The sequence below is a fragment of the Mugil cephalus genome, chromosome 1 (genome assembly GCF_022458985.1).
Source record: "Mugil cephalus isolate CIBA_MC_2020 chromosome 1, CIBA_Mcephalus_1.1, whole genome shotgun sequence".
NCBI lineage: Eukaryota > Metazoa > Chordata > Actinopteri > Mugiliformes > Mugilidae > Mugil > Mugil cephalus.
Genome location: NC_061770.1, coordinates 5,668,968 through 5,680,098, shown reverse-complemented (window position 1 = coordinate 5,680,098; position 11,131 = coordinate 5,668,968). Strand labels below are relative to the sequence as shown.

The following is an 11,131-nucleotide window of genomic DNA, read 5'->3' as shown; positions in this document are numbered from 1 at the left end:
AAATATTGTACTTGAGCTGATATTTTTAGAGGGGAGGCGTGTGTAGTTGGAAAAACTTGGATGTGATCAACTCCACATTGGCTTCCTCATTTTGGCAGGAGATCACAAGTCAAGTTGTTTTCTACGTGCCCACACCACAAGAATGATCAAAGTCCTAGTGGGAATAGTTGTTTTTCCCTCCCTCCTGTTATATATCAACTCAAAAGTATCAACTCTGCACCTGCAGGTGTGGGGATGTTAGGTCGCACACACAGACATACAACATTTACACAACTAAAACAGACCCCAGAGGAACACCAATGCACGCAATGTGTGTACAGCAAATTGAAAAATATCATCACAGTAATTTTATGCTTAACCAGTTGTACCCATCAAATTAGGAAAAGTCATGAAATATGAAGCAAAAAAAAAAGGGGGGGGGGGGGGGTGAAAAATTAGTTTTTGAATGATACACATTGAAGGATAATAGGAAGGTTAAAGCTGCGTCCTTTGCCACACACCTATTGAACTTCCATCTTCTTGCAAGAATAAAACTACACAGACAATGTATGCTCAATCTTTATTAACAATTAACAATACTAAACTTATTGTCTCAAATGTTACACCCAGACAAAACACTGAATCACCAAGAGGTGGTGCTTTTGAGTAACTGAGAAGATATTAATAAATTGAATCATGACAAGAAATATATATAATATTGATATATTTATTATTATATTATAATAATATACAATAACCCAGTACTGGCACCCTGAGATATTAACCTGCACAGTATGAAATCCAGCTCTAAATGTAGACGTAGGTTTGGTCCTGGTCCCTGCTGGCTGGATTCAGGCTCTGGTAGGTGGAGTCCTCACATGTAGAGACAGGAGAACAGTTCTCATAGACAGCAACCTGGAGAAAAAATAACTTGATTTGATTTGACTACAAATGAAAAACACAGTGACAGCAGCAACTTGAGAAAACAGAAGCTGAAAACAAGGAGCACAAGAGTGTGATGATAGAAACAGAAGTATTTAGAGTGTGTAATGTGACGTTAACACATAGAGAAGTGGACTATGTATTTGTGGCTTCAGATGTTTCTTTGCTTTTCCTCCATTTAATACAACGATGGTCAGAGTTTCAGTTTCTCTCCAGTGCAGCAGAGTTCTTCTTACAGTTTTTCACGACTGCTATGACCTGTTGTTCAATACTTTTAACGCTTTTTCAAAACTCTTCACACAGTTACCACAACATCTGCCGGTGTGGGTCATACAATTAACACAATTCTTCTTCTTTTGACACAAAATACACATATTTTACACGTTTAAAATGAGTTTTAACTCCTTTTACACACAAGCTCAATCAAGACCAAAACAGTAGACGCTTTCACGCGGTTTGTCAAGACAGAAAACCTTGTGTTCAAAACTAATGAATTGAAGATTACATTGTTCTGATTCCCGTCTCACCCAACTCAGGTGCTGGACTTTTCTCAATCACATCACCTATATTCACTGTATAGGCGGATCTTGTAAGGGAAAAGAAGAAAAGATAAGACAAGGCACAAGTGAGAAAAATGCCTAGAGGGAGAGGGAGTTAGAATGTGTGGTGGGGTTCAAAGAAGAGCCAGAGATAGGGTGACAGATGAAATACAAGCTACCATCATCGACCATGTCATCAACCATGGGTTGTCACATAGAGAGGCTGGAGAACGTGTGCAGCCAGATCTCAGCCAGAGCACAATGGCATCCATTGTCCGGTTTTTCAAGCAACCAACAGGTAGATTACAGTATTCACTGTATTGTATAAGGGCCTTTCCTACTGAACAGTGTAACACGAATTACAGTAACTGTATTCTTCTGGCCCCTACAGTAATATATAACTTTGTTCCTCTAAGGGTTCAATGTTTACGTGCTTCAGGGGGCAGGGGCAGGGGGAGCTTGCCATTGTCAACATGGTGATTGCTAACAAGGAAATAAAAGTGAAAGAAATTCAGGCCAATATTTTACAAGACAACCTTGTCTTTGAAAACATCAAAGCAATCAGCCTTACATCTATTTTTCGAACTCTGGCTAAACACAGGGTTCGATGAAGGAACTCTATAAAGTCCCTTTTGAAAGGAACAGTGTTTGCATGAAGGAACTTCGTCACCAATATGTCCAGGTAAGGTTATTACTATTATTATTAAGGTTATTATTAAGGTGTTATTATACTAGGGGTGTAACGATTGGTTTTAACAACGATTCGATTCGATTCACGATTCGTGGTTGCCGATACAATTCAAGGACGATTTTGGTTCATTTAGAAAGATACGATCCGAAACGATTCTTTGTCATTCATTCTTTGTCTCAAAAAACATAAAATAAAACTCGCTCAATAGACATTGAAACCATATTTGTCTTTTTTGTAAAATAAGATTTCTGTTTTTGCACAAAATAAAACTTTTAATGGCAAAATGACACTTTTTTAATCTAAGCATTTAGCTACATGCAGAGTTATTTTTCACAGCAAAGTAAGGAGGAAAAATAGAAAGAAAAAAAAGAAAAAAGGACAAAATGTCCTTCTTGCTCCGTGTCATGATGATAACATACTAAAAGGAAAATGGAGAGGATTGTAGCATCTACTCCCAGAAGGCCATTCAAGTTTTTCATTAAACAAGTAGCTACATGCTGTTGGTTATTTCACCCACTTTCCAAGCATGTCATCGTGTTTACTGATTTCAATAGCTTTGCTTATGCACAACATAACAAGACCAAGCTATAATTAAGTGTAATAAAAACGGATTTTATCATTGTAGTGAACAACAGTAAAACACGAATATGTGACGTTATGTCGTCACTGACGTTACGAAATTGAATCGTTTTCCAATCTTCTCCTCTTTGCAGTAGTCCCTGCAGGGCTGCTGGCTGTTCGCTTTCACATCCAAAGTTCCAAATTCGTGCTGCCGGTCTTCTAGAAGCGGGTAACACTGTGTGTGTAGCACTTCAAAGAGTCCGTGTAGAACGCTCCGTCGCGATCGATTGATTACCTTTTAAATCGATATTAGATCGATGTATGTCGTCTGGGAGGCTAACTTGCCGAGCACAGGTCGATGTAGTTGGATCGTAGGAAAATAAATCGATTCATCGATGTAGTGGATGAATCATTACACCCCTAGTTATTACTGTAAATCCAAAATACACTGTACTAATTGTGTGTTTCGCAGTCAACTACTATGACCCTATTACGTAAAGTACTCTAAATCATTTACATACATTTTATTTGATTGCTTACAGAGAGTCATAGAGTTGGAGACCAATCAAGTCCCACACAACATAATGTACATTGATGAGGCTGGCTTCAACTTGGCCAAAAACAATAGGTGGGGCAGAAACTTCATTGGTAAAAGAGTCACGGTTGCTGTGCCAGGCCAGAGAGGAGCCAACAATATCTAATAATGGTGTGCTCCTGCATGAAAGTCAAATTGGCCCCTACAACACCAAAAGGCCTCTCCAGTTATAGAAGAGCTGTATGATAGACTGGTACCTGAGGGGGAAAGGGGACAGGGTGAGTTGGGGGGTAACTTGCTAACATATGTGATCAACTGGGACAATGTGGCATTCCACTATTCAAATGCAGTCACAGCTTGGTTTGATGCCCATCCCAGGATGATGTCCCTTTTCCTTGCCCCTTACTCCCATTTCCACAATCCAATAGAGGAGTATTTTTCAGCCTGGAGGTGGAAAGTATTCGATCACCATCCACATGACCAGATGTCCCTCCTGGATGCAATGGCTGCTGCATGCCAGGGCTGGATAAGGCATGCAAAAAGATACTTCCCAAGATGCCTGGCCAGAGAAGACATCAGGTGTGATGTCGATGAAAATATGTGGCCCAATGCTGACGACCAAGCAGATCAGCTTCTCTTTTTTCCCTGTTTACAGTGATTTCTTCTGCTCCTCCATTACAGTAATGAATGACAGCCAAATGCGGATTTCTCCTCTTTGCTGTAAGTCATTTTCATTTGCAATACAGTAAAGTGTTTACTGCAAATCCTGTCATTTACTGTCTTCTTATTTCATAAACATTCTGCGAAGCTGCTCTGACATGGGTTGTTCACTTTTTGTACTGGGTGAACAAAATTCATGCCCAGCAAATGAAAACTGAAGAACATCATCACAAACATTAATTTACATGTATGATCAATACAATAATCTATTGATTGTCAAAGAAAAAGGAAAAAAAAAGTAGATTTGACACATGAAAAGTGATTCAGTTTGTGTTATTACATCAGTTGTCAGTGTTTTTTATGACACTATGCTGTGACTGACTAAATGTTTCTGTTGGAAGACAACGTGTGTCGGTGCTTTGGCAGATTTGGTGAACTGTGTTAGTGTATTGTATTTTGGAAGTGTGTGTCTGTGTTTAGTTACACTGCGTGATTTTGAGCATGAAATTAACTGTTTGGGGGATTTGTGGGTTTCAGGTGGGATGTGTTAACAGTTTTGAAAAAGTGTTTAAGGTTCTGACAAACGGGTCATAGCGGTTGTAAAAAACTGTAAGAGGAAACAGTGAGAACATAGGAGCCATGTTTTAATTTATAAACACTGTACCTCTAAGCCACTAGGGGGCAGCATTTCATTAATGTGTTTACAGACCAGAGCCGGAAGTTGGCGGGTCAAGTTACATTAGGTCACATCAGGGGCACAGGTGTGTGTGATCAGAGGTTGATTGGAGGAAGAAGCAAACAGTTTTTAACTGTGCTTGGGTTTTCCTGTTTATTTTCACATGGATAATTGTTAAGTAAGAAATTACACATTATTTCACCAAAGGGGGATTCATTGTTTTTTTACCTGAGTGCACATCAAAACAAATACTTGTTAGCCAGTAATGAACGAAGCAAAGGACTCTTCACTACCATTAGGTCAAAAACTGTTTGCTTCATCCTTTGATCACACCCACCTGTGCCACTAATGTGCCCCAATGTAACCTGCTTGACCCTGCCAAGGGAGGATTCGTTGATTTATTACCCGAGTGCACGTCAAAACAAATACTTAATAGCCAGTAGTGAATGAAGCAAAGGACTACAAAGAATAAAGACAGATGAGTTAAAGAACGTCACCTCAGTCCTGTTGTGGTCTGAGTTTCTTCTCCTCTTCCAACCTGTAGAAAAGACAAAGTATTTTCTCTCTGTCTAAATGATTCTTAAAGGAGCAGATACGTTTGGAAGGTCACTCACAGACACAGTCCTCTCTCTTCTTTCTGTAGATGAGCAGCAGAACAACAGGTAGCAGTAAAACTATCACCACCACAGGTACACATACAACCACAACCAAGAGGAAACCTGGTGGAGACACAAGAGAAGAATGAGGAGGAAGAAGAGTGGTACATAACTGTTGATGACTCTGAGCTGATGAACTTTACATTCAGTGATAGAAGAACAGTTCAACAAACCTGCAGGTGATGTTTCCTGAAGCTTGGTGGCTGCAGAGGAGGAGGATGAAAGTGTGGACATTAAAGTCTGTGTTGTTGTTGTAGTGAGGGATGATGAGAGATACGTTGTTGTTAAAAAATGTCCTAAAGTCGATGTTGGTTGTGGAGCAGTTGAAGGTGTGAACATGAAACAATCAGAAATGGAGACAAATAAATCCTGGTGAGTGATTTCCTCCTGATGTTACAGAGTGCTTTAGAAAATGAAATGATTCAATCATCATTCAGTCATTTATAACAACACTGCATGAAGCAGCAGGTGAACTGGTTACTTCATGAACATCAGGTGAAACTGTTTCTGTCAATCAGAAGTAGCTTCAGTGAAACAGACATGAAGGAACATTTTCATGACTTTCAGTAGAAACTCACCTTCTGTGACAGTGATCTCAAAATCCTCAGATGAATCAAACAAAGTTCTGTCCAAAGAACACCTGTACCATCCTGAGTCAGACTTCTTCAGCTGTGTGATGCTCACATACAGAGTGTCAGCTGATAGGGCATCTCTGCTTATATATTCAATGCTGTATCTGTCTCTCTGAGCTTTGACCTCAGTTGTGTCAATGAGAATGTTTCCTTCTTCACATTTATTCCTACAGAACAACCTCCTGCTTCCAGATAATGTAAATGAACATCCAACTGTGATGTTTCCTCCTTCTTTTCCTGTATGGATTCTTCCATTAACAAGACCAGTGTTTCCATCCTGCAGAGCTGTTGAAAAGATCAACAATCATCAGTTACTATTTTAATGTTACATGCTTCAGTCTGGTCATATTAAAAGACAGTAACAAATGCAAATTATAAAAATGAACTTCTGGCTTTACTTAATATAATTAAATTCACAGAGTGTCTTACATTTAAAGTACAAAATCATTTATTAACATTAAATTGTAGTTAGTGTTATGGTCCTCTTCTTGTTTTGGGGTTTTTGAAATGTGTCCATAGTTTAAAGGTTAAACGATTATTTACCAGATGTAAGGGGATAACGTTTCTTTGTTCAGGATTGTGGGGTTCTTGGGGATGAGAAACCATATAGAACAGGGCTGGGCAATTAATTTCTACAGGGGGCTGCATGAAAAACCTGAACTATGTTGGAGGGCCAAACAAAACGATTATTCTGCTCAATATTAATTTTCTCCCATTGTAAAGAGCAGTAAATTATATATGTTGATAAGCTGCTACTGGTAATCAGAAACATAAGAATATTCTGTAAATAGAGTTTTGGTGTAGGTTGAAGAGGAAAATGAAACACAATCGATCTGTAGTTTTGGATATAACGCATTGGAATGTTGGAAACTTTGTCCTCTTTGGAAAACTTTGGTGGATCATGTAGCTACATGAATTATTTTCTGTATCTCAATAAATCTCAATAAATGTTTATGTTCTAATGTAAGACCTGAATTTCCGTCTGCCCACAAAGAGAAGCTTGCTGTATTTGAATTACCGTAATTCCCCGATGGATAATATTGAAGTTGCGCTTTCTAAAAAAAACGCTGCCATTACGGTAATGATGACGCACCGCTCCTGTCGGCTGCAGGCTGAAGAGCAACGATCGCACGAGTCACGGCAAGAGAGAGTTGTTTGGAGGATTTTGTTGGTAAAAACAAAGTTAGTTATACCCTTGAGATGTTACGAAGGTCTTCCAGGCAAAAGTACAACTAAGCAGTGTTCAGTCACAATGAATATTGACAATAGCGCAAACCACTGTGACTTACGGTATTTCAAAATCGGCCGCTTGACGGATGCCAGCGATCCGTTCAGGCTTTTGAGGGTTAATAGATGGCAAGAAGCTGTTTCAATCTTACCTTTTTTTGTTGTTGACGAACTAACAGTGCCTTGACGTAAATAATACATCATGGCTCAAAATAAAAGCAACACAGTCGTATTGCATGCACAGCATAAATACTTGTTCATTTGTGCTTATAACCGACGTACCGCGGGCCAGACGGTCTGATATAGAAGGAGAGTGTTGGAGCTGAACAGGAGGGGGGATTAACAATTGCCACACTGTTGAAAGGGATTTAGGGTTTCAGTCAGAAGAACTACCGTTGTCAAATTGAGACAACATATTGCCCATTGCCCAGTTACAACAACTTTAACTCGAAAAAAGCGGGGAAACTCTTTCAAAAATCCACAATAATCAGTTCAGGTCACAGAAAATAAGTTAAGGTGGGCATTTCAGCCAATACGCATGCGCCCGCAATGTGACGTCACACGCACTGTTCAACTCTTAAAATCCGAGTTCACAGCAGGTTTGTCCTCGGCACCAAAGAAGTCCCAGTAAGTACATTTAAAATTATTTTACCAAAGTCAGTTTATTTGTAGGCAATGTGTATGAGTCATCTAATGGTTCTCTGTCTCAAACCACAACCTGGGATGAATATTTCATGTTTATTTCATGTCGGAAATACCTTAGAATGTAGTGCCAGCTAGCTAGGGCTGGCGGAGTGAAAGCAAGTATTTAAGTTTCAATTTTCCCTCGACATCTTCTCTTTTTTGAGATCTGAAAAGTACGTTTCGCCCCCTCCCCAATTGCTGGAGCGTTCATTAAATTAACGTTTGTTTCACGTTTGGAATTGTGAAATGCGGAGACTTGTAGTGATGCACAGTATGATATTTCCTTTCTTTTTTCTGTACAGGGTTACTTCACTTCAGTGTTGGCCATGCTGCCCCACAAGGACATGGTCCTGTAAGTGTTGCGATCTCTCCTCTTCCCTGTGCCTATGCAGACTGTGTGCTCCTTCAGTATGGGAATCGGGTCCGAGATGTGCACTCACAGGGTCCATTCTCTCAAGAATAAATTGCTCAGTTAGAGGTATGACTCAGGAGGATGTTTCTGCATTTGGGCCTTAAGTATTCTCATTTCTTTTGCCATTTGTCCATTGGACTATGTACTAAGAGGAAAAGAAATGTAATGCCTGGGTCACAGTTTTCTTTGGTTGGAGGAGGACGACACAGAAGGTCTAGTGCAACTGCCTGCAGCTTTAATTTGTATTTTATGTTGGTGGAGGTTTTTTTTCCTCCCTCAAAGGAAGGGTGCTGTTCATTTTATGTATTTTACAGTTATTTATTTGAGGGACAGTGTAATTTCAGTTTAAGTTTGTTGTAGGGGTGTTAATAAGGTTTCTTATTGAACCGCGTGTGGTATCATTGATGTATTTCATGTTGAGCCAACATGATTCACATTTGTAGGAACTTGAAAAAATACATTTAACCAACATGTCTTAAAATTATCTCAGAAGTGAATTATCTCAACTTGAAGTCAGTTGACTGCATTTTGCAGCAACTCGTGTTTTGAAGTGTAGTTAAGTTTACATGGTAAGATGACTGAGCTTAACTCAGTCAAAACAACAAGATGACTAGATTTAGTTAAGTTGAGTCAACTAATCTATTTTAACAGTTCTCTCTCTCTCTCTCTCTCTCTCAATAGTTCACTTGCTTTGGTCTGGACCTTTTTTTTTTAAACAAAAAAAAAAAAAAACTTGTTTATATTCACATTGCATTTTTTGGCAAACGACCAACGTTGTAAACAACTCCACTGTGTCCCGTAGCCGCTCAATCACTGGATAAAAATTACTGGCCTGATCTTTCGTGAAGTTTTTTCACTTTAAGCCGATACTGCGTCGGAGTCTGAGTAAAGTCTAACTCACACATTCTCTCTGCGATTTGACCGTAGACATCTGCATTTTTGTGCATCTAGCAGCTGATATATGCTCTTCTCCGACCATATATCAAGGAACGAAGGAAGGAAGCGGTGATCACTTCTTTTCATCGACACATCAATACACACCATGAGCAAATAATTAATCTGATAATTAGACCACAAAGCTATTTTTAAAAACGCTGTCTCATGTTTGCTGATTTCTGTTTATGATTTGAAATCATTTCTTCTGAACAAAATCAGTGATCTATTTGTGTAATTTTACTGTCAAAAGCGAAGTTGAGTTTGAAGTCACATTTTTCTTTTGCAATTTTTTTTTGTTTTTTTTCATAAAGATTAAAAAGACCCTAAATCTCCTTTACAGTGACTCAGTGTTGTCCAAGCTTTTTGGTTGGACTGTCTCTTTCTGAAATGATTTGGGTTTGTTGCATTGACAGGTCTCAGTCTATCCTCTTGCCACCAGTGTTTTTCTGCTGCAGAGCTGATTCTTTTTAACTTGTTGAATAAACAATATCTTCCTCTTCTCATTTCCAGGAACTAAGTCTAGAGAAAATGAAGTTTACAAGTAGTTCAACAAACTGAGTGAACAAAGAAACATGTTCTGACTCTGTACAGTTTGTGAAATGATATCATTTCATAATACTTGTTTTTAGTTTTAAGTTGCAGGTTTCTCTGTTTCTGTCAACCACGTAGCACAAATGTAACTGCAACTTTAAAGCCCAAAAAAAACAAATACAAGAGATTATTTGATATTTACAGAGACATGAAGAAAACTGAATTGATTATTAATTAGTGAATGTACTCACTGAGGAAGATGAAGCAGATCAGACAGACTTTCATATTGAGGCTCTGATGACTTCGTCTCTACGTCCTTCTTCACTGTGATACCAGGAACTTCTCTCTTCTCTTAAAGATGTGTTCACACTCTACTCTCCTCCCCTCTATATCTCACTGATGTTGTAGAGATATAACTGTCTGTATGAATAACCCTGAATGAAAACTGGTTACAGGAGCAGAAAGCTTCTTTAGTCATATTTACTAAAAACACAATTTAAATGTTAAAAATATATACATTTTTTTAATTTGGTGAGGACAGTGACATTAATGAACACTTGGTACAAATATATGGAACTACGTTAATATGCCAGATTTAGCTTGAAGCTAATTTCCATTTAAAGTCCATAAAAATTAAAAGACATAAACAACTAGACATAACACTATACACTATCTCCATATAATGGGCATATGGGTGAACTATTGAAAGTTGTTGAACATGAGACCTGAAACGATGCTTATTTTTACTCAGTATCCAGATGAGATGTATTTCTGAATAGCCTCAGACATTGGACTCATGTCCTACTTATGTTGCATTATCTTAGTTCTTAGGAACTAGGAGCTTAGGAACTAGAAGCGCGAATGTATAAAGGGCGTGTCCTAAGCCAGCAGACCAATCACAGTCATGAGCGCTGATCCACCAGCAAAAAGGACAGCACACGTCTCCTACGAGAAACAAAGACTGATTCTCCTCAAATATGAAGGAGAAAAAGTAAATCTCACCGAAAAGTCAAACAGTGGCTGCATCGAAGGGACACCAAATGGCATGGCAAAAGATTGCAGATTGCATAAATTACACAGCAATGGCTCAGTTAGTTTACATTTAACGAAGCTGCGAAACCCAATCACTGCACTGCATCATTTCATCTGGGGAGTTGGATTTCTTAATTCTATAATGTTACATCGACTACAATAATGCTGGAAGCTGATGCCACAATTACATCATATCAATACATCAAGTTGATCGCCTGAATGAAATTATCCTGATTTTGAGCTGTGTTTGCGCTGAGCAGGGACAAATGGCAAAAATATCCTCTTCTTTGTGTGGTTATCTCCTGGAAGATGCGTTCACGCCATAACGCTCTTCTCGCGATTTGGGCTCCAATCTCAATCGGGTCTTCAATGACAGGGCATATGATTCTTTCCCGAACAGCTTATTGGCCGTGGGTGGTGGTGGCCGGTGGATTCAGA

General features: G+C 38.9%; 1 protein-coding gene across 3 annotated transcripts; it reads right to left on the bottom strand.

Moving 5' to 3' along the window:
* Positions 1-772: 772 nt before the first annotated feature.
* LOC125018128 lies at positions 773-10,048 on the bottom strand. 3 transcript variants are annotated; one of them, XM_047601821.1, is made up of 6 exons: positions 9,913-10,048; positions 5,818-6,156; positions 5,413-5,568; positions 5,198-5,302; positions 5,081-5,121; positions 773-894 (listed from the first exon to the last, which is right to left on the bottom strand). In XM_047601821.1, exons 1-6 carry the CDS (start codon positions 9,944-9,946, stop codon positions 787-789), a joined length of 783 nt encoding a protein of 260 aa, XP_047457777.1. In that variant the 5' UTR covers positions 9,947-10,048; the 3' UTR covers positions 773-786. The 3 variants fall into 3 exon arrangements, with proteins under 3 accessions (XP_047457777.1, XP_047457788.1, XP_047457797.1); XM_047601832.1 differs by having other exon boundaries at positions 5,413-5,535; XM_047601841.1 differs by having other exon boundaries at positions 5,413-5,442.
* Between the last annotated feature and the right edge of the window lie 1,083 nt (positions 10,049-11,131).

Bases quoted from the DNA above. Each gene is read 5' to 3' on its own strand.
- LOC125018128 (XM_047601821.1), bottom strand. From the start codon at position 9,946: ATGAAAGTCTGTCTGATCTGCTTCATCTTCCTCA. The intron at 6,157-9,912 runs GTGAGTACATTC...TCTTTTCAACAG, and splicing joins GATCTGCTTCATCTTCCTCA to CTCTGCAGGATGGAAACACT. The intron at 895-5,080 runs GTGACGTTCTTT...TTTTTTCTCCAG, and splicing joins CAGACCACAACAGGACTGAG to GTTGCTGTCTATGAGAACTG.